Source organism: Onychostruthus taczanowskii, unplaced genomic scaffold (genome assembly GCF_017590055.1).
Source record: "Onychostruthus taczanowskii isolate IOZ18803 unplaced genomic scaffold, ASM1759005v1 scaffold217, whole genome shotgun sequence".
Lineage (NCBI taxonomy): Eukaryota > Metazoa > Chordata > Aves > Passeriformes > Passeridae > Onychostruthus > Onychostruthus taczanowskii.
In genome coordinates, this window is record NW_024499429.1 from 27699 (window position 1) to 49253 (window position 21555).

Consider the following 21555-nt stretch of genomic DNA (forward strand, 5'->3'; position numbering starts at 1 on the left):
CAGTGTCCTGCGCGGGGGCTGCTTGAGCCTGGGGTGTCCCTTCCCGCGGGGACATCCCTGGGGACATCCCAGGGACGTTCCCGGGTCCCTCCCCGCGAGGACATCCCTGGGGACATCCCAGCGACATTCCCGGGTCCCGCGGGTCCCTTCCCGCGGGGATATTCCTGAGGACATCCCAGAGACATTCCCGGGTCCCCGCGGGTCCCTCCGCACGGGGACATCCCTGGGGACATCTCAGAGACATTCCCGGGTCCCCGCGGGGACATTCCTGGGGACATCCCAGCGACATTCCCGGGTCCCTCCCCGCGAGGACATTCCTGGGGACATCCCAGGGACATTCCCTGGTCCCCGCGGGTCCCTTCCCACGGGGACATTCCGCTGTCCCGCGGGAGCGCGCCCGGCGCACGAACGCTGAGGGGAAGCGGGAGCGCGCCCCGCGCACGCGCGCTGAGGGGAGGCCGGAGAGGGCGGGAGCGCGCCCCGCGCACGCGCGCTGGGGGGCGGGCGGCGGCGCCGTGAGGGCAGGGCGAAGGGGGCGGGGCTCCCGCCATGTCGCAGCGGGCCGGCGACCGCGACCGGGACCGGGAGCGCGAGTTGCAGTGGTCGGCCCGCAGGATGGGCACCTCGCTGCTGCTGCAGCTGTCGGCGCACGAGCGGGAGCTGGACCTGGTGTGCCTCGACCACAGCTACGCCAAGCCCTGGAGCGCGCACCCCGACGCCAGCGCCGCCCGGCCCGCCCGGCTCCTCTTCCTCACGCCGCGGAGGCACCTCGGCAGCGCCCCGTGAGAGCCCCGAGGGGCGGAGGGGACGGCAGGGGCTCGGAGGGGGAAACTGGGGGGGTCCTGTGGGGCTGTGAGGGGAAAGGAGAGGGTCCTGTGGAGCTGAGGGGGAAGCTGGGGGGGTCCTGTGGGGCTGTGAGGGGAAAGGAGAGGGTCCTGTGGAGCTGAGGGGGAAGCTGGGGGGGGTCCTGTGGGGCTGAGGTGCCTGTGAGGGGAAAGGAGCAGGTCCTGTGGGGTTGTGAGGGAACCTTGTGTAGCTGAAGGGGAAATTGGGGGGGGTCCTGTGGGGCTGAGGTGCCTGTGAAGGGATAGGAGGGGGTCTTGTGAGGCTGAGGAAGAAATTTGGGGTCTCCTGTAGGGCTGAGGGGCTTTAAGGTGAAAGGAAGAGCTCCTGTGGGGTTGGGGGGAGCCGTTTGGGGTCTGCAGGGTCCTGAGGGGTGGGGAGGGGCAGGGCAGGGCTGTGAAGGAGGAGTTGGGAGGTTCTCTGGGGCTGGGGGTGGTCATAAACTGGGGGCCAGGGGCGTTCTGATGGGTTAGGGGGCGGTGAGGAGTCTCGATTTGGGGTGTCCAGGGGGGTCCAGGCACCATGGTTTGGGGGTCCATCATTTGTGGGCTCCAGCAGTCTCAGTCTGGGGCTCCAGGGGGTCTCTGTTTTGGGGCTCTAGGTTTGATGGTTCAGGATGCTTGGCTTGGGGCTTCAGGGAGATCGGTTTGGGGGTGCAGGATAGGTTTGGTTTGGGGGCCCAGAGGTCTCAGTTTGGGGTGTCCAAGGTGCTTGGTTTGGTGCTCCAGGGGCTGCCAGCTGGTGGCCCAGGAGTACCGAGATCCCTGGGTCAATCCCACCCTGTGTATCCCTGGGACCACTGCCCAAACCCCCTGGAACCCCAAACCTCCCTGGAGCTCCAAACCCCCCGGATCCCCCAAACCTCCCTGGAGCTCCAAACCCCCCGGATCCCCCAAACCTCCCTGGAGCTCCAAACCCCCCGAATCCCCCAAATCTCCCATCCCCAAGCGCGGCGGACCCCGGGGTGCCCCATCCTTGCCCTGACCCCCGTGTGGGTGGCAGGGAGGCCGACGTCCCCATCGACGTGGAGACGGTGACGCCCACGCCGGTGCCGCTGTACGACAACCAGAAGGCTCGGAGCGTGATGAACGAGTGCGAGCGGCACGTCATGTTCGCCCGCACCGACGCCGACGCGCCCCCGCCGCCCGACGACTGGGAGGAGCACGTCAACAGGTGGGGATAGGGGCTGGGAGTGGGAATGTGGGCTGGGAATGGCAGGGGATACGGGCTGGGAGTGGGAATGTGGGCTGGGAGTGGGAATGTGGGCTGGGAGTGGGAATGTGGGCTGGGAGTGGGAATGTGGGCTGGGAGTGGGAATGTGGGCTGGGAGTGGGAATGTGGGCTGGGAATGGGAATGTGGGCTGGGAGGGGCAGGGGATATGGGCTGGGAATGGGAATGTGGGCTGGGAATGGCAGGGGATATGGGCTGGGAATGGGAATGTGGGCTGGGAATGGGAATGTGGGCTGGGAATGGCAGGGGATATGGGCTGGGAGTGGGAATTTGGGCTGGGAGTGGGAATGTGGGCTGGGAGTGGCAGGGGATACGGGCTGGAAATGGGAATGTGGGCTGGGAGAAGCACATCAACAGGTGGGAATATAGGCTGGGAATGGGAATGTGGGCTGGGAGTGGGAATGTGGGCTGGGAGTGGGAATGTGGGCTGGGAGTGTCAGGGGATACGGGCTGGGAATGGGAATATAGGCTGGGAATGGCAGGGGATATGGGCTGGGAGTGGGAATATGAGCTGGGAGGAGCACATCAACAGGTGGGAACGCCAGGGAATTGGGCTGGCAATGGCAGGGAAGGCCAGGGAATCCAGGCTGGAAGTGCCAGGGAATGGGAATATGGGCTGGGAATTCCAGAGAAAGGGGATCCAAGCTGGGAATTCCAGGGAATGGGAGTCCAGGCTAGGCGGAGCACGTCAAGGGGGGGGTGGCAGTTGCAGAGCAGAGGGAGCAGGGATGGGTTGGTGGTTCTGTGGGTGACCCGTGTGTCTGTCCCCGCAGGACGGGCTGGACCATGGCCCAGAACAAGCTGTTCAACAAGATCCACAAGGCGCTGCAGTCGGACAGGCTGGCCCGCCTGGCCAACGAAGGGGTGAGAGGGGCTCCAGCCTTGCCACAAATCCTGGCGTGGTCAGCAGGGGAATTGTGGCCCTGGGGTAGCCTTGAGGAGCAGCTCCGGGCTCCCCTGGGCTGTGGTTTTTATGGGATTATAGGCAGGACCTACATGGATCATCAGGGCAATCCCTGGGAGCCCTGCAGAGACACCCCAAAATCCAAGGGCTCCTGGAGCTCCAGCAGCCTTGGGGCTGTGCCCATTCCCTGGGCAGTGCCCACACCCTCTGGGGCAGAACCTTTCCCAAAACCCAGCCTGAACCTGCCCTGGCCCAGCTCCAGCCATTCCCTGGGTCCTGTCACTGTCCCAGGGATCTGAGGGCTCCCCTCAGCCTCGTCCTCCTCAGACAGATGTTGTCCTCACTCCAGGTGTTTGGGCAGCCCACGCTGGCATTTCCCTAGGGATGGGGCTGCAGTGCCATGCTCCGTCTTCCTTCCCCTGAACTGTTTTTTGGGAATTCCTGCTTCCAGGCCTGCAACGAGCCCGTGCTGAGGAGGATCGCTGTGGATAAATGTGCCCGCAGGGTGCGCCAGGCCCTGGCCAGCGTCAACTGGGACACCAAACTCATCCAGTGGCTCCACACCACGCTGGTGGAGACCCTGAGCCTGCCCGTGCTGGCTGCATACCTGGATGCCCTGCAGACCCTGAAGGGAAAGGTGATGAAAGCAGAGGGAAGCTTGGCTGTCACAGCTGGCAGAGGGGAGAGGCTGAGATTGTCCCGTGGTTGGGGTGCTTTTCTCAGTCCCCCCTGGCCTGTGCTTGCAGATCCCCGCGCTGATCGACAGGATGCTGCTCTCCTCCACAGCCAAGACGGGAGCAGCAGGGGCTGAGGCGCTGTCCCTGCTGCTCAAGAGACCCTGGGACCCAGCAGTGGGTGTCCTGTCCCATAATAAACCAGTGAGTGCCCCAGGGCGTGTGGGGGTCCCATGGCAGCTTCAGTCTTCCCATGCTCTGCGTTTGTCCCCTCCCTGGGGTCTTCTACCCCTGATTTAGACCTGCTCCTTGAATGGAAGGGACTCACCAGGATCATCAGTCCAATCCCCAAGACACCTCAAAATCCCACCCTGCACAGACATCTCAAAAATCCCACCCTGGGCATCCCTAGGAGTTCTGCACAGACACCCCAAAATCCCCTCCTGGGAGCCCTGCAGAGACACCCCAAAATCCAAGGGCTCCTGGAGCTCCAGCAGCCTTGGGGCTGTGCCCATTCCCTGGGCAGTGCCCACACCCTCTGGGGCAGAACCTTTCCCAAAACCCAGCCTGAGCCTGCCCTGGCCCAGTTCCAGCCATTCTCTGGGTCCTGTCCCTGTCCCAGGGAGCAGAGGCCAGATCTGTCCCTCAGAAAGGACAGCTTCTGTTGGGGAAATTCTCTGGGTGTCCTGAGGGAGCTTTGGCTTGGGAAAACAGTTAAAGAGCTGTGCAAGATCCTTCCCTCTTCCCCGTGGGGCAGGGAGGCCTTTCCTGGGAACACTGCTGTCCCTGACACGGCTCCTGTTGGACCTTGCAGAGCAAACTGCCCGGATCCCCCCTGATCCTCATCGCTTCCTCCGGCCCCGCCAACTCCCTGTTCCCCACGTCCCGACGGCACCGCTTCTGGCAGTCCCAGCTCTCCTGCCTGGGAAAGGTCTGTGGGGCTGCCTCTGTGGGGCTGGATCTGTGGGGTTCCTCTGTGGGGCTGCCTCTGTGGGGTTCTTCTTTGGGGCCACCTCTGTGGGGTTGCCTCTGTGGTGCTGGATTTGTGGGGCTGGCTCTGTGGGGTTCCCAACGCTGTCCCCAGCCCTGCTGGCTGGTCCTGACGCTGTCCCCAGCCCTGCTGGCTGGTCCTGACGCTGTCCCCAGCCCTGCTGGCTGTTGCTGGTGTTGTCCCCAGCCCTGCTGGCTGTCCCTGATGTCCCCTTTCCCTCGCAGGTGATCCCCATCTCCACGTCCCTGCTGAACAATGGCAGCGGAGTGGGGGTGCTGCAGTGCCTGGAGCACATGATCGGTGCTGTCAGGGGCAAGGTGGCTGAGGTGAGGGACAGCAGGAGGTCCCCTGTGCCCCCTGCCCCATGCCCAGGGGAGCTGTGCCACCCTGGGCATTGTCCCAGTGTCTGTCCCAGTGCCTCCAGCTTTGTTTTGTGTCCCACAGATCCACAACCACTTCTCTCACAAGCAGATCATCCTGATCGGGTGGAACACGGGTGCCTTGGTGGCCTGTCACGTGAGTGTCCCAGTGCTCTGTGTCCTCAGGGGGCACAGGAAGGGTGTGGGTCTGTTAGAGCAGGGCCAGAGGAGGCCACGGAGCTGCTCCAGGGCTGGAGCCTCTGGAGCTGGGCTGGGAGAGCTGGGAATGTTCCCTTGGAGAAGGGAAGGATCCAGGGAGAGCTTCCAGCACATTCCAGGCCCTGAAGGGGCTCCAGGAGAGCTGGAAAGGGATTGGGGGCAGGGGATGGAGGGACAGGACACAGAGAATGGCTTCCCACTGGGAAAGGGGAGATGTAAGTAGGATATTGGGTAGGAATTCCTGGCTGGGAGGGGCTGGGCTGGAATTCCCAGAGGAGCTGTGACTGGAAGTGTCCCAGGCCAGGCTGGAGCAGCCTGGGACAGTGGAAGGGGTGGGATGGGCTCCAAGGTCCTTCCCAAACCATTCCAGGGTTCTGTGATTCTCCCAGAGCCCCTTGGCAGCCTCAGCTCAGAGCTGGATTTCAGTGACTCCTGGGGTTCTCTGTGTCCCTGTGCTCATTCCAGGGCCTGGCTTTGACCTCTGTATCGTGGGCCCTTTGCAATTTGAGTCATTCAATCACTGTGTTAATTACCAAGGTGTTGCTATTAAGGTCTTTCTGTGCCTGGCAGGAGCCTGGCAAAGCAGCCTTCATTCCTGGGATGTGCTGGGCTCTGGGAATTCTGACTTATGGGATATGTCCCTGCTGACTCTGGGAATTCTGACTGATGGGATGGTGTCCCTGCTGGCTCTGGGAATTCTGACTGATGGGATGGTGTCCCTGCTGACTCTGGGAATTCTGACTGATGGGATGGGTCCTGCTGGGCTCTGGGAATTCTGACTGATGGGATATGTCCCTGCTGGCTCTGGGAATTCTGACTGATGGGATGTGTCCCTGCTGGCTCTGGGAATTCTGACTGATGGGATGTGTCCCTACTGGCTCTGGGAATTCTGACTGATGGGATGGTGTCCCTGCTGGCTCTGGGAATTCTGACTGATGGGATGTGTCCCTCCTGACTCTGGGAATGCTGACTGCTGTCTCCCTGCCCAGGTTTCTGTGATGGAATATGTCACTGCTGTCGTGTGCCTTGGCTTCCCACTGCTCACCGTGGACGGCCCCAGGGGGGTAAGGACCAGATGGAGCTGCTTAAAGAGCTCTGCTTGTCTTTAAACCTCCTTGGGTTGTTTTGTGGAATGGTTCTTGGATAATTGGCTGATTTTTTGGGGGAATGTGGGTGTGACTGTTGTTTGGAGGAGCTCTTGCTCTCAAGGGAGGGTCTGTGGCAGCCCTGGTGGGATTCTTGATCTGTGGCTGGTGTGAGGAGTGCTCTTGGCTTGTCTCTGCTATGGTGTGGTTTTGGAGCTCCTTCCAGGGGGCCTGGATCCATCATTATCCATGGCCTGGATCTATCATTATCCCTGTCCTGAGTCCCTCCTTATCCCTGTCTTGACTCCCTTATCCATGTCCCATGTCCCTCATTTTCTGTGTCATTTCCATGGAGCCCAGATTTGTCCCCTTTGGGTGTCACTGGATAGGGACTGGTGATGGACACAGCCACGCTGGGAAGTGGCTCCTTCCAGGGGCAGTGGAATTCCATTGGAAAAGCATCTCCTGCTCCATTTTCTGGAGCACGCTGCAGCTCAAGCAGAATTTCCCTCTGGCCTCAGTAAATCCCGTTGGGCCTCACCCCTGGGAGCTCCTCAGCCCCATCCCGGGCTTGCAGCTCCATCCCAGCCCTGTTGCAGGATGTGGATGATCCCCTCCTGGAGATGAAGACCCCGGTGCTCTTCGTCATCGGGCAGAACTCCCTGCAGTGCAACGTGGAAGCCATGGAGGATTTCCGGGAGAAGATCCGGGCGGACAACAGCTTGGTGGTGGTGGGAGGAGCAGATGACAACCTCAGGTGAGGCTCTGCCAGCTGGCTCTCTCCTCCTGGGAATTCTGAGCAGCACCTGAGCGTGCTGGGGATGCCAACCCCAAATTGGTGTTGGAACAACGTGGGAATTGCATGGAAATACAGCAGGCTTGTGTGTGTTGGGAATAACTGCAGGAAAAACCTGTATGGGAATGGGCCTGACTTAGGGCTGAGCTGGGCTTGATTTCTGGCTGCACCCTGCAGCAAGACAGAGGTTTTGGAGCATCACAGGAGTCAGGAATCTCTAGCAGTGAAAATCCATAAAGGAGATGAAAGAGAAACCTTAAACTGACGCTGGGTGTGGAGGCAGAGCTCTGAAATGTCAGGTTGACTTTGCAAGATGCTTTGGGGAGTTGCAAAAAGGATCTTTGTCCTCATCAGGTGAAGAATGACGGGAGTGTGCTCATGGAAAAGTGTGGATTTCCACCTGTTGTGGTTCTTCTTTTCCCCTAGGATAAGCAAAGCCAAAAAGAAGTCAGAAGGCCTGACCCAGAGCATGGTGGACAGGTGCATCCAGGTATCCACAGGGATCAGGAAAAGGAAGGAGTCTGTGCTGGAGTGTCCCAGGTTACAGCAGGGATGGGTTGGTTTGGAGGGAATCTTCTCCTGAGGGGGGTTTGGAAGGGAGGGGTGAGATCCCTGGGGATGCCCCTTAACCTGAGCAGTTTTCTGAGTGTCCCAACACATCTGTTTTGGGGGCACAGCAGCATTTTGGGAGAAAACACTGTGATTTTTCCCCACAAGTCCTAAATCAGTGCTTTGTGAGCTTCACTGAGAAATCTGCATTCTCTCTGTGAGGTTTTGAGGATTTCCTGCAGATTACCAAACCCACAGAGCCTTGCCCGTGTATCCCCTTGGGAATGCTTCATTCCCTTGCTTCGAGCTGTGGAGATCCATTGCTCAGAGACCTGCTCAGCACTGAATCCCACTGTTTCTCCCAAAATTGCCAGGATGAGATTGCAGACTTCCTGACAGGGGTGCTGACCCGGGCCGAGAGCCACTCGGGCTCCGAGCCCCGCGACCTGGACGCCGAGAGGAAGAAGAAGCCCCGTGAGTGCAGCAGGAGGGATCTGTCCTTCGAGCTGCCCGAGAGGAGCAGCAGACCCACCTCCCCTGCAGCCAAAGTGCCAGCCTCACCCTCAGGCTCCGAGGTGGGGGCTCTTCCCAGCCTAATTCCAGCTGGGGGTGTGCAAAGAGGGGGTTTTGTGCCACCAAAATCTCCCAAATCTGTGCTGAGTGTTGGGAGAGGGAGGTGAGAGGGTACCCGGGGGGATGTGGCCTCAGGGGAGGTTTAGATGAGAGATTTGGGACAGTTGTCTCATGGGAAGGGTTGTAAGGCTTTGGAGCAGGCTTGTGGAGTCACCACCCCTGGAATGTTCAAAACACAGCTGGATGTGGCACTGGGGGACAGGGGCTGGTGGTGACCCTGCTGTTGACAATGGCGTTTGATCCTGAAGCTCTTTCCAGCCTTAAAAATCCCAGGATTCTCCCGGTGAGCAGAATGAGTGCTCAGGGCCAGGGCTGCCCCAGGCAGACGTGGGCTGAGTGTCCCTCTGTCCCAGCAGGACCTGTCCAGCGTGTCCAGCAGCCCCACGTCCAGCCCCAAGACCAAGGTGGCCGCCCTGGCCCTGCCCAAGCCCAGCCAGGTGGGCCCCACGCAGCTGCAGAGGAGGCAGGTGCCCAGGCCCGACGCTGTCCTGACCCACAAACAGGCACAAGGTAATTCCCTGCAGCTTCCCCACCCTTCCAGCAGCTGCAGTTTTGTGGTTTCTTTCTCTCTAGGTTTTTCTTTCCCCTGTCCTGTGTTGAATTTCAAGCTCCCTGTGGCAGCTTTCTCTGCAGCTCAGCGCCTGTCACTGCTTTGGAGGGTTGGAATTGGGTTGGAAATGGTGTTTCTGCAGCTTGTGGAGCCTTGCTGCTTTGGGACTGGGAAGGATTCACTCTCTAGCTGACCAAACCCCCTGGAGCCATGCTCTGATCCTTTTGGGACACCCTGGGCTGGTGTCTCCTTCAGGGCTGCCTGGGGAGGCCCTGAAGCTGCTCAGGAGATGGTTGAGGCTGTTGAGTTGAGGTGGAAACCGTGGGATTTGGGGAATTCCAGAACCATCCTGTGGAAAACTTGCTGTGGAGAAGGAGCCAGCTTGAGCTGTGGGGTTTTGTGTCCTATTAGAGGCTGGTTAAAAGCCTTCAGTCTTTGGGTGAACCTGGGGAGTTCAGGGAGTGCTTTTGTGGCTGAAGATCCCTCCTGGCAAATTCCAGCAGCACCTGGGGGTGGCTCTGCATCCTCCCTTCTCTCCTTGCTCAGGACAGACCTGGACAGGCTGGTGGGTGTCACCTGCAGCAGTGACCCTGCAGGTCCATCAGTGTCACCTGCAGCAGTGACCCTGCACACCCATCCTGGGATGGGCTCCAGGGAAAGCTGGAGCCTGGATCTGCCTTCATTCCTCAGCCCAGGGACTGAAGGGTTTTGTTCCTGAGGGAGGCAGGAGGAGGCTCTGTGGTGGAGCTGTGTCCTGGTGCCTGGTTTTGTTGGGAATGCTGAGGTGATTCCCAGTGCCTGGTTCTGTCAGGAACGCTGGGATTGATTCCCAGTGCCTGGTTCTGTCAGGAGTGTTGTGGTGATTCAGGAATGCTGTGGTGATTCCTGGTGCCTGGTTCTGTCAGGAATGCTGGGGTTAATTCCCAGTGCCTGGTTCTGTTGGAAATGCTGTCGTTATTCCCAGTGCCTGCTTTTCTCAGGAATGCTGAGGTGAATCCCAGTGCCTGCTTTTCTCAGGAATGCTGAGGTGAATCCCAGTGCCAGGTTCTGTCAGGAATGCTGAGGTGAATCCCAGTGCCAGGTTCTGTCAGGAATGCTGAGGTGAATCCCAGTGCCAGGTTCTGTCAGGAATGCTCAGGTGAATCCCAGTGCCAGGTTCTGTCAGGAATGCTGAGGTGATTCCCAGATGGAGGTGCTCAGGGCACTGCTGGCTCCCATCTCCCAGCTGCTCTCAGGCCCTTGGTCCAGCCCAGCTGAGCCCAGCCCAGCTGACCCCAGCCCAGCCCAGCTGAGCCCAGCCCAGCTGACCCCAGCCCAGCCCAGCTCAGCTCAGCCCTGCTCTCCTCCCAGCGCTGTCCCACTGGCTGTGGCAGGCTCTTTGTTGGGAATGAGCCATGCCAGGTTGTGCTTCCATGGCTGGATCTGTCCTGTCCAGAGCTCTGCCTGCTCCAAGGTCCCCTCTCAGTGTCACAGCGGTGTCCCCAGAGCCCCTGTCCCCTGCAGAGCCAGGCTGTGATTCTGTGATTCTCTCTGATTCATTTCAGCTCAGTTTGCTGCTTTTCTGAAACAAAACATGCTGGTGAGGAAAGCTCTTCCTCCTGGCACCTCCTCATGTCTCTTTGGTGAGTATCTCCTCACTCCTCGCTGGCTCTGCCTGTCTCCTCCTTCTCTCTGTCTCTGCTGCCTTCCTCCATCATCCTCCTCTTCCCCTTCCTCTGGGGCTGTGGCCCAGCGTGTCCCCAGTGTGTCCCCTTGTCCCCTGCTTTGTGCTACTCTGCTCTTTGGAGCTCCAGCCCAGGGCCCTCTTTGCCAGCAGAGATCTCAGGCTTAGCTGAGCTCCTCCTGCTCCCCATGGATAAATCTCAGGCTTTACTAAGCTCCTCCTGCCCCTCATGGATAAATCTCAGCTTTGCTGAGCTCCTCCTGCTCCCCATGGATAAATCTCAGCTTTGCTGAGCTCCTCCTGCTCCCCATGGATAAATCTCAGCTTAGCTGAGCTCCTCCTGCCCCTCGTGGATAAATCTCAGCTTTGCTGAGCTCCTCCTGCTCCCCATGGATAAATCTCAGCTTTGCTGAGCTGCTCCCCATGGATAAATCTCAGCTTTACTGAGCTCCTCCTGCCCCTCGTGGATAAATCTCAGCTTTGCTGAGCTCCTCCTGCTCCCCATGGATAAATCTCAGCTTAGCTGAGCTCCTCCTGCCCCTCGTGGATAAATCTCAGCTTTGCTGAGCTCCTCCTGCTCCCCATGGATAAATCTCAGCTTAGCTGAGCTCCTCCTGCTCCCCATGGATAAAAGCTGGAGTCTGGATTGCTCTGAGGGACTGGAGCTTGGTGTTTAACCCTTTCCTGTGCTGGGGGTGTGGGACACCAGTGTGACACACCTGGGGACGTGTGGGACAGCCAGGGGTGGACACAGAGCAGCATGGCTTGGCCTGAGGGATTAAAGAAGAGGAGAGAGGTCAGGGACAGGGATGGCCTTGGGAAGGTTGTGATGGATCAGGGATGGCTTTGGGAAGGTTGTGATGGATCAGGGATGGATTTGGGAAGGCCCTGATGGATCAGGGATGGCTGTGGGAAGGCCCTGATGGGTCAGGGATGGATTTGGGAAGGCCCTGATGGATCAGGGATGGATTTGGGAAGGTTCTGATGGATCAGGGACACGGGACAGTGATGGATCAGGGACACTGTGTGCACCAGGGGACACACAGGTGACAGCCTGAGCAGCCAGAGGTGACTGAGTGTGCCGTGCTCTGGGGGATGGAGGGAGCCCAGGCTGTGCCAGGACGTGTTTGCCACCCTCAGTGCCAGTGCCAGTGGCTCTGGGGTCAGCAGAGGGAGAAATTGATTTGGGAAGGTTCTGATGGATCAGAGACACGGGACAGTGATGGATCAGGGACACTGTGTGCACCAGGGGACACACAGGTGACAGCCTGAGCAGCCAGAGCTGACTGAGTGTGCCGTGCTCTGGGGGATGGAGGGAGCCCAGGCTGTGCCAGGACGTGTTTGCCACCCTCAGTGCCAGTGCCAGTGGCTCTGGGGTCAGCAGAGGGAGCAGAGTGGAGACCCGAGGCTCTGGGAGGCTGCAGGTGTCACTGGAGCTGTTGGTGTCACTTCTCCTCCGGGGTGGCCCCAGGGCTGAGGTGCCCCTGGGCACCCTGAATGTTCTCCTGAGCCTGGCACTGCCCCCAGCTGCTGCTTTTGGGGCTTCTTTTCTTCTCCAGGCTGATTGAAATATCCCTTGTTCCCTGGAGCCTCCTGTGAGCCTCCCCTGTGCCACCAGGACAGGGACACACCTGGAGGAGAGCCTGGCCCCAGCCTGGCCTGCCTGCTTGTGGCATCAAGGGCTAATTAAGAGCTCTGGGTTCATTAGTGCTGCCTGGGCTGTGAGACAGGACCTGGGTGGAGTCTCTGATTTGGGAATAGGATGGGAACACAGAGGGACACAGCTGTGCCCCAGGGGACACAGAGGGACACAGCTGTGCCCCAGGGGACACAGAGGGACACAGCTGTGCCCCAGGGGACACAGAGGGACCCAGCTGTGCCCCAGGGGACACAGAGGGGACACAGCTGGGTCTCAGGGGACACAGCTGTGCCCCAGGGGACACAGAGGGACACAGCTGGGTCCCTGCCTGCCCGTGCTCTGGGGGTCACCTGGTGCCTGTGCATGTGCCACTCGCTCCTGCCTGGCTGCTGGCCCTGGGCTGGGGCTGTGGGGCCTGCAGGGCTCCCCTGAATGCTCTGGATGGAACCTGGGAATGTTGGGAATTCTCAGTATTCCAGCCTGGGGCAGGGGGCTGTACCCCAGTGGTGGCAGATGTGGCTTGGCAGGGTATGTCTAGGGACTGCACTTGTGGGTCCTCTGTGCTTTTTGGGGTCACCCTGGCCTGGGAGCTTGTGTTTGGGTCAGGGAACTCTCAGCTCTGGGGTTTCTGCCCCAGTCCCTTGCAGTGTGGGGTTTTGGGGGCTTGGCTTTGCTGCAGCACCTCCTCTGCTTTGCTTGGTGCCTCTCAGAGCCTGCCCTGCTCCTGAAGGGAGCTGGGGGATCCTGTGCCTGTGCTGCAGCAGCAGCTGGGCTGAGCTCTGACCCTCTGTCCCTGCAAGCCCTCACCTTGTCCCCTCACCTGGCCAGCAGGGCTGCTGGAGGGGCTGACCCCAGGATTTTGGGGTGAAAATGCCCCTGTGGAGCTGTGGCAGCCGTGGAGAGCCAGGGCAGCCCTGGCAGCCCGTCCAGCTCTGGGGTCTCAGGGGGTTCCTGAGCACGGGAGCTGCGCAGGCTGGCACGGAGGGAGCTGTGCGTGGGCACGCTCCCCTTTGGGCCCTCCAAAAGCCCCTTCTGTGTCCCCCAGTTCCAGTGGCCTCCGAGCACTCGGAGGGGGCTGACAAAGATGATGTGAGAGTGCAGCTGAAGAGGCAGCAGAGCCCCAGCCCGACCCCGTGCACCAAAGCCTCCAAACGAGCCAAAATCAAGGTGACCATTGTCTCCCACGGAGATGCCACGGGCACCGGAGCAGCCCTCAGCACCCAGGCTGAAAGTGAGTTGGGACCTGGCTGTGGCACCTGGCAGGGCCTGGAGGGGAGGGAGCTGTGCTTCCTTAGGCCTGGCTTCCTTAGTCCTGGCTTCCTTAGTCCTGCTTTTTCCTTAGTCCTGCTTTTTGGAGGATTTAGCTGCAGGGAAAGGTGGAGACACACAGTGTGAGTGGCTGGAGGGGCTTAGCAGGAGCCATTTTTCCACGGCTTTGGAATTCCGCACTCCTGAGAAGCAGCCTGGAGCTGGGAGGGGATCCTGCACCTCCCTCTGGTCAGGCACCTTCCTCTGGAGGCCTGGAGCTGCTGCTGGGAGCAGGATGGACACTGGTGCTGCTGGGAGCAGGATGGACACTGGTGCTGCTGGGAGCAGGGTGCTGGTGCTACTGGTGCTGCTGGGAGTAGGATGGATGCTGGTCCTGGTAGGAGCAGGATGGATACTGGTGCTGCTGGGAGTAGGGTGCTGGTGGGCCTGCTGGTGCTACTGGGAGCAGGGTGCTTGTCCTGCTGGGAGCAGGGTTCTCAGGGTTGTGGTCCTGCTGGGAGCAGGGTGCTGGTGCTGCTGGGAGCAGGGTTCTCAGCAGGGTTCTGGTGCTCCTGGGCCTGCTGGGAGCAGGGTTCTGGTGCTGCTGGTCCTGCTGGGAGCAGGGTTCTGGTCCTGCTGGTCCTGCTGGGAGCAGGGTTCTGGTGCTGCTGGGAGCAGGGTTCTGGTCCTGCTGGGAGCAGGGTTCTGGTGCTACTGGTGCTGCTGGGAGCAGGGTTCTCAGCAGGGTTCTGGTCCTGCTGGTGCTGCTGGACCCCTCTCTCCACGTTCCTCCTGCCTGGACCCCGCTGCTCCTTGAGGGATCATGGTGAAGTTGCTCCCTCTGGAAGAGTTCTGTGCCCTCCAGATGCCCCACCCAGCCGAGCTGCCCGCTCTGCTGATCCCCCTGGGGCTGGAGTGTGCCAGGCACCCCTGGGATTCACATCCCAGCAAATCCCAGCTCCCATCCTGCCTCTGCACCTGGAAAATGCCCAGGAAGAGCTGGTGGGCTCCATCTTCCTGCCACAAGACACAAATCCATTTCCTTCTGGAAGGTTTCACTTGATCTTCTGGCAGCTTTGAAAACCTCTGCTTTCCAGAAGCATTTTTTTTTAATTATTATTTTTAATTTTCCAAACTTCTTTCCACAGAAAGGAAATGAGTTGCAGAAGTAAACATGAACCCAAACGAGAATTGCCTCTGTGCCAGGAGGAATGCACGAGGAAGGAATGCAGTTGTATCCCCCAGTGCTGCAATAAACAAATTCCGTGACCTGTCGCATCCCTGTGTATTTTGTAAAGTGTCTTGAAGCAAGAATCCTTACAAAGTCACCCAGATCCCAGCAATCCATCCATGGAACAGGAGGGGATCTCCCCTTTAGGAGAGAGATTTGCATTTGGTGGCAGGGGCCTGAGGTTCCTCTGGGGAATTTCGGGAGGATTCCCTCCCTCCTGCCTCTGTAATCCCATATTTTGTGTGTTCTAACTGGATTTTGCTCCTCCCAGTCTGGGATTCCTGCAGAAGATGCTCTGGGAGCTGGATGGGTGCTTGGAAAAAGGGGGATCCCAGAGGGTTTGTGGGGGACAGGAGCTGAGTGTTCTCCTTTTTGTTTTGCAGTTGTCTCCGGGAAGCCGCTGCCCCTGGGCCAGGCCGTGTCCAGCACCAAGGAGCTCTCAGGGCTGCTCTCCACCCCCAAGTGAGTGGGAATTTGGGAATTTTGGGGGTCTTTCCCTCCTGCACTTGGAGCTTTGCTTCCCCACTGGAGTTTTCTGGCGTGGGGGAGGCTCTGGGGCTCCTGGAAACTCCAGTGGGGCCTGGGAGTGGCAGGAGTGGAGGTGCTGTGGCTGTGTCTGCTGTGGTTTCCCAACCTCAGGTTTGTTTCTCTCTGTCTTTGTGGTGGCTTTGGCAGAAATTTTGTGTTTAATCCTTCCCTTCTGGCACCTTTGCAGTAAAAAGAACATTTTTGTTGCAGACAGGGTAAAGGGGCCTCAAATCAGCTCATAAAGGGTATGAACTGTGCACTGTTGAGGAGTAAATCTCACATTGACACTTTTTTTTTCATCCTAAAATGGAAACAGTTTCAAGATTTGGGGAACTGGGCTCTGACTGATCCCGTTCCCAGAGCAGCCATGGAGGTGTTGGACAGGGCTCAGAGTGACCTGGGACAGGGGGAGGTGTCCCTGCTGGTGGCACTGGGTGGGCTTTAAGGCCCTTTCCAACCCAAACCATCCCAGGATTCTGTAATAGGAGAGGAAGAAGAGCTTGTTTTAAAGAAATAAATAAAATTATTTTCTTTATAAAATTAAATTTTATATTTTAAATAAATCAAAAGTGGGGTTTAGGCAGGGACAGTGCCCTGCAGGCTCGGTGCCTTTGGGGCAGGGTGACCTGGGAGCTGAACACAGCCACCAAGCTCTCCCAGTTTGAAAATCCTTGGATTTGGCTGCTGCCCTGGAATCTTCTCTTGGAATTGATGATTTTTAGAGCTTTTCCCAGCCTTTCCAGCCCTGCTGTGCTTGCTCAGCTCCCTCCTCCCTCAACCCCGGCTGTGGAGGCAGTGCCAGCTCTCTGTCCCAGCCCTCATCGGGGTCTCTCCCTTCCCTTTTAGGCTGAGCTCAAGCGCGGAGGCCTCGCTGAGCCCGGCTCAGCCTGGGATCCCCAGCAGCTCCGCTCCCAGCGCGTTCCACGCCCTGCAGAGCCGGCTGGTGGCCAGCAGTGGCCACGGCCTGCCAGCCCCGCCGGGCCCCGCGCTGCCAGGTACCGGGGCAGAGCTCACGGGGCTTGGCTGAGCCGGGGCTGGGCGGGATTGTGGCGTTTGTGTGTCAAAGAGCAAAACCCCAAACGCTGCTGTGCTCCGCAGCCACCCCTCTGTGGCTGCAGCAGGGGATGGAGCCTGGCATGGGGGTTTGGGAAAGGGTCTGTCCCCAGAGGGGAGGAGGTCTGGGGTGGCATCTGGGAAAGTTTGGGGTGTCTGTGCAGGGTCCCAGGGCTGGATTGGATGATCCCAGTGGGTCCCTTCCCGCTCAGGACATTCCCAGATCCCATAAAGGAGCTGTGGGAGGACCCCCAGTGCCCTCAGGTTGGAGAACAGCTCTGCAGCCCCAGGCCAGCTCCAGAATTTGGTGCTGGTGACCCCTCCCAGGCTGACCTTGTCCTTCCCTGGGTTTTCAGGAGCAGCCTCTGCCAGCAGCCTGCTCCAGGGGCTGAGCTTCAGCCTGCAGGACATGGGCACCAAGGCCTCCAGCCTGGCCCCCAGCGCGGCCGCCGCCGGCTCACCTGTGCAGGTGAGCAGCCCCTGGAGACCCCACGGGGCAGGGGAGGCTTTGGGGGGCAGAGGGAGCCTGGGTGGGAGATCAGGGGTGCTCCTGAAAGGGCTCTGTGAGGAGCTGTGTCTGTGCAGGCAGCCCCCAGACTGCTGAGCTGGGAGGGATCAGTGGGAAAAGCCACACTGGCACCTCTCAGGGTCCCACATTGTCCCCCTCAGAGTTCCAGGAGGGATCAGTGATCATTCCCTGGGAAAAGCCACACTGACACCTCTCAGGGTCCCACATTGTCCCCCTCAGAGTTCCAGGAGGGATCAGTGATCATTCCCTGGGAAAAGCCACACTGGCAGCTCTCAGGGTCCCACTTTGTCCCCCTCAGAGTTCCAGGCTGGGAGGGACAAATCCACCAGGACCAGCCCTGCCCATGGCCAGGGAGAAGTGTGGAAACCCCAAAGGTTCTGCTGGAGAGGGGAGTGGCCATCCCGGCCTGGCCCGGCCCTGCAGGGCTGCCCCTGTCCTTGCAGAGCTCGGCTTAGCTCAGCGCTGCCCTGTCCTTGCAGAGCTCGGCTTAGCCCGGCCCTGCAGGAGCTCAGCACTGCTCTGTCCTTGCAGAGCTCGGCTTAGCCCGGCCCTGCAGGAGCTCAGCGCTGCCCTGTCCTTGCAGAGCTCGGCGCTGAAGGCCCCCGGGGCGCTGCAGAGCCTGGCTGCCATCAGCACGGACGCGGGCGCCGTGGTGCGCACCATCCCCGTGGCCACCTCGCTGGCCCTGGGGGCCTCGGCCAGCGGCAAGCCCACGGCCATCCACCAGCTGCTGAGCAACGGGGGGCTGGCCAAGCTGGCCAGCAGCCTGCCCGGGCTGGCCCACATCTCCAACCAGGCTGCAGGTGAGCAGGAGGGAGGCAGCCAGGGAGGGAGGGAGGTGCTGCCGGTGCCTGGAGCATTTTTCCCAAAGCTCCTCCTGCTCTGTGGGCTGCTGCTTCCCAAGAGGTCACTCTGAGCCCAGTTTGGAGGTGGCCTCCACCATCCCTGTGTCTCAGGGACATTTCTGTGTGCTCTGCAGGCCTCAAGGCTCCGGCCACCATCACGGTGACGCTGCGGGGACAGCCCGGCCGCGTGGGCACCCTGAGCCAGGCAGGGCTGGGCACAGCTCAGCCCCAGCTGGAGGAGCAGCCCCAGGGCCCTCAGGTAAGGGGGACACCTCTCCTTGCTCACCTGGGCAGCTCCTGGCCCTGCCAGGTGTGGCTGTTCCATGTCTGGGGTGTGAGGAGGGGGTGACAGGAGCCAGGGCATTGTCACTGTGTCTGTCCAGGTCTGATTGTCCTTGATCCCACGGAATCGTGGGATGGTTTGGGCTCAGAGGGACCTCAAATCCCACCCAGTGTCACCCCCACCACGGCAGGGACACCTCCCACTGTCCCAGGCTGGTTTGGCTCCTGCTGCCCCAGGCCTGACCCTGCACCCATCGTGTCCAGGAGTTTCCAGGCAGAGTCTCAGCTGAATCTCAGGATTTTGGGATTTTCTTCCCTTGAACTTTCATGGGTTTCTTGCACTCACTGAGCTCAGAGCTTGCATCCCAGAGCTGGTGCCCCTCAGGTCAGTGGGGAAAGGTCTGAAATTCTGTGTCAGAGGCAGCTTTGGTGCTTTTCAATGCCCCAAGAGCTGCTGTGCTGCCTTTGGTGTCCCTGTCACCTCGACACCCAGGAGCAGGGCTGGACCTGGTCTCCAGGCTGAGGCCATCCAGGAAGGGGTTAATTTTTTGGTTACAACGCTGAGCTTGTGTGTTCAAGGCAGGGCTCAAACCGTGCCAGGGCTGCTCCAAAGCAAACTGAAAGCAGCTCTGACAGGAAATGAGGTTTGTTCCTAATTTTAGCCCTGACATCAGTGGGGTTACGTAACCTTCCCCAAAGGCCTCAGCAGCAGCCAGAGCTGAGGTTCCCCTTGCAGTTCCAGCTGAGGGCTCTGCAGCAAGCTGGGGTTTCAATTTGGGGCTGAGCTGTGCTTTGGGGTGGGCACTTCCCTTTCCTTCCCCCTGGGCATCACAGGGATCTCCCCTGGGAGGAGTGTGAGGAGAAACCTGAGGGTTTGTGTGGCTGGGAGGTGAGAATCAAAGTAAAACTGGGTTTATCTTCTCACTAAACTTGGACCTTGTGGGGTGTCTGTCCCCTGCAGCGTGGGGACAGCCACCTCTGTGGTTCCCCTGGAGCTGGGGTTTGAGTGAGGATGGTGTGAGAAGAGTTCCCAGCCCTTGGAGGCAGGAATTCCTGTCCCATCCTGAACTCTCCCCTGCCAGGGACACAGATTTTAGTCACAGCCTGTGCAGTTAGGGCAGGCCTGAGCTGTGGGGTCTGTCCTTGCTGGTCTCAGCATCCTGGAAGGGACTTTGGAGCCCACCCAGTCCCACCATGGCAGGGACACCTTCCCCTGGTGTGCCCAGGGTGCTCCAAGCCCTGTCCAGCCTGGCCTTGGGCACTGCCAGGGAACCTCCAGGGCTGCCCTGAGGGGCCTGGCTGGGCAGGAACCCCGGGGCATGCTGCCCCAGGGAGGGACAAACTGCAGGGAGAGAGGAACTCCTGGAGCAGGGAAATGCTTCCTGGGGATCTGGGGGTGGAGCTGTGCCAGTGTGGGTGCTGGATCCTGGGGATCTGAGCAGGGAAATGCTGCCTGGGGATCTGGGAGTGGAGCTGTGCCAGTGTGGGTGCTGGATCCTGGGGATCTGAGCAGGGAAATGCTGCCTGGGGATCTGGGAGTGGAGCTGTGCCAGTGTGGGTGCTGGATCCTGGGGATCTGAGCAGGGAAATGCTGCCTGGGGATCTGGGAGTGGAGCTGTGCCAGTGTGGGTGCTGGATCCTGGGGATCTGAGCAGGGAAATGCTGCCTGGGGATCTGGGAGTGGAGCTGTGCCAGTGTGGGTGCTGGATCCTGGGGATCTGAGCAGGGAAATGCTGCCTGGGGATCTGGGAGTGGAGCTGTGCCAGTGTGGGTGCTGGATCCTGGGGATCTGAGCAGGGAAATGCTGCCTGGGGATCTGGGAGTGGAGCTGTGCCAGTGTGGGTGCTGGATCCTGGGGATCTGAGCAGGGAAATGCTGCCTGGGGATCTGGGAGTGGAGCTGTGCCAGTGTGGGTGCTGGATCCTGGGGATCTGAGCAGGGAAATGCTGCCTGGGGATCTGGGAGTGGAGCTGTGCCAGTGTGGGTGCTGGATCCTGGGGATCTGAGCAGGGAAATGCTGCCTGGGGATCTGGGAGTGGAGCTGTGCCAGTGTGGGTGCTGGATCCTGGGGATCTGAGCAGGGAAATGCTGCCTGGGGATCTGGGAGTGGAGCTGTGCCAGTGTGGGTGCTGGATCCTGGGGATCTGAGCAGGGAAATGCTGCCTGGGGATCTGGGAGTGGAGCTGTGCCAGTGTGGGTGCTGGATCCTGGGGATCTGAGCAGGGAAATGCTGCCTGGGGATCTGGGAGTGGAGCTGTGCCAGTGTGGGTGCTGGATCCTGGGGATCTGAGCAGGGAAATGCTGCCTGGGGATCTGGGAGTGGAGCTGTGCCAGTGTGGGTGCTGGATCCTGGGGATCTGAGCAGGGAAATGCTGCCTGGGGATCTGGGAGTGGAGCTGTGCCAGTGTGGGTGCTGGATCTGGGTGCCCTGGGCATGGAGCAGTCCCAGTTTGGGTGCTCTGGGAATGGAGCAGTCCCAGTTTGGGTGTTGTGCTTGCCCTCCTGGGCTGTGCCAGTGCTGGGGATGAACCAGGCTCAGGGGGGGAGTTGTGCAGGATGTCCCCAGAGCACTGACCCTGTCCCCTTGTCCACAGTGAGCACCACGGAGCCCCTGTGGTGTGGGAGGCCAGGCTGGCAGCACTGGCCTGGTGTGGCATTGCTGAGGATGCCCTGTGCCAGCCTGGGCACCCCAAGGTGGCACCTGTCCTGCAAGGCACCTCCAGGACACTTTGGGGACACTGTGGGGCTGGCCAGCAGCAACCACGCTGTCCTGGGGGCTGTGGGGACCCCCAGAATTCCTGGACGGTGGGAAAGGGGACGTGTTTTTCTGGGTTTGTTGCTGTTTAATAAAAAAATGCATTTTTTTAAATATTTTTTTTTAATTTGGTTGTGCTTTTGGGCTGAGTTTGTGGCTGTGGCCACTCCAGGGGTGGCTTTTGTTGAGGGTGGATTTTGTGAGCAGTGGAGGGATGGAGGGACAGAGGATCCAGAGGGGGCAGCTCCCTGAAATAATCAGAGAATCCTGGAATCTCCTGAGTGGCAAGGGACCCACTGGGATCATCAATCCAGCCCCTGGCCCTGCACAGACACCCCAAAATCTGAGCTTGGGCAGCCTCAGGGCCGTGCCCATTCCCTGGGCAGTGCCCAGCACGCTCTGAGGAACAACCTTTCCCAAAATCCAGCTTCCTCTCAATTTCTGTCCCCAAACTTGGCCTTTCCATGGATTCTGTGATCCTTCCACGCCGACTCACAGCTCCTGCTCCCCCCGAAGCTGTCACAGCCCTGGGGACAAGGAGGTGCCACTGTCCCCGTGCTGTCGCTGCGGGTGGGGAGCAGCTGCCAGGGGCAGAGCGAGGCCTGGAGCTCCCCCAGAGCCTTGGCATGGTCTGGAACGGCTCAGGTGGAGCTGCTGGGGGCAAAAAGCACCTGGAGGGAAAAAGGATTCTGGAGGCAAAAAGGGACCTGAGGGCAAAAAGCACCTGGAGGGAAAAAGGGACCTGAGGGCAAAAAGGACTTGGAGGCAAAAAAGGACCTGGAGGCAAAAAAGGACCAGAAGACAAAAAGGACCTGGACCTGGAGGCAAAAAAGGACCTGGGGGCAAAAAAGGACCTGGAGGCAAAAAAGGACCTGAGGGCAAAAAGGACCAGAAGACAAAAAGGACCTGGAGGCAAAAAAGGACCTGGAGCTGCTGCTGGGCTGGTTC

The 21555-nt window shown here is 59.8% G+C and overlaps 1 protein-coding gene across 6 annotated transcripts; it reads left to right on the forward strand.

The window, feature by feature from the left end:
- Positions 1 to 508: 508 nt before the first annotated feature.
- KANSL3 (KAT8 regulatory NSL complex subunit 3) lies at positions 509 to 20718 on the forward strand. 6 transcript variants are annotated; one of them, XM_041404627.1, is made up of 21 exons: positions 509 to 782; positions 1846 to 2016; positions 2848 to 2938; positions 3430 to 3615; positions 3725 to 3856; positions 4467 to 4583; positions 4868 to 4969; positions 5088 to 5159; positions 6211 to 6285; positions 6906 to 7063; positions 7529 to 7592; positions 8026 to 8226; positions 8638 to 8794; positions 10379 to 10456; positions 13182 to 13367; positions 14999 to 15077; positions 15990 to 16138; positions 16553 to 16665; positions 17309 to 17528; positions 17705 to 17829; positions 20447 to 20718. In XM_041404627.1, exons 1-21 carry the CDS (start codon positions 550 to 552, stop codon positions 20447 to 20449), a joined length of 2712 nt encoding a protein of 903 aa, XP_041260561.1. In that variant the 5' UTR covers positions 509 to 549; the 3' UTR covers positions 20450 to 20718. The 6 variants fall into 6 exon arrangements, with proteins under 6 accessions (XP_041260561.1, XP_041260562.1, XP_041260566.1 ...); XM_041404628.1 differs by having other exon boundaries at positions 8641 to 8794; XM_041404632.1 differs by lacking the exon at positions 13182 to 13367.
- Positions 20719 to 21555: the final 837 nt, after the last annotated feature.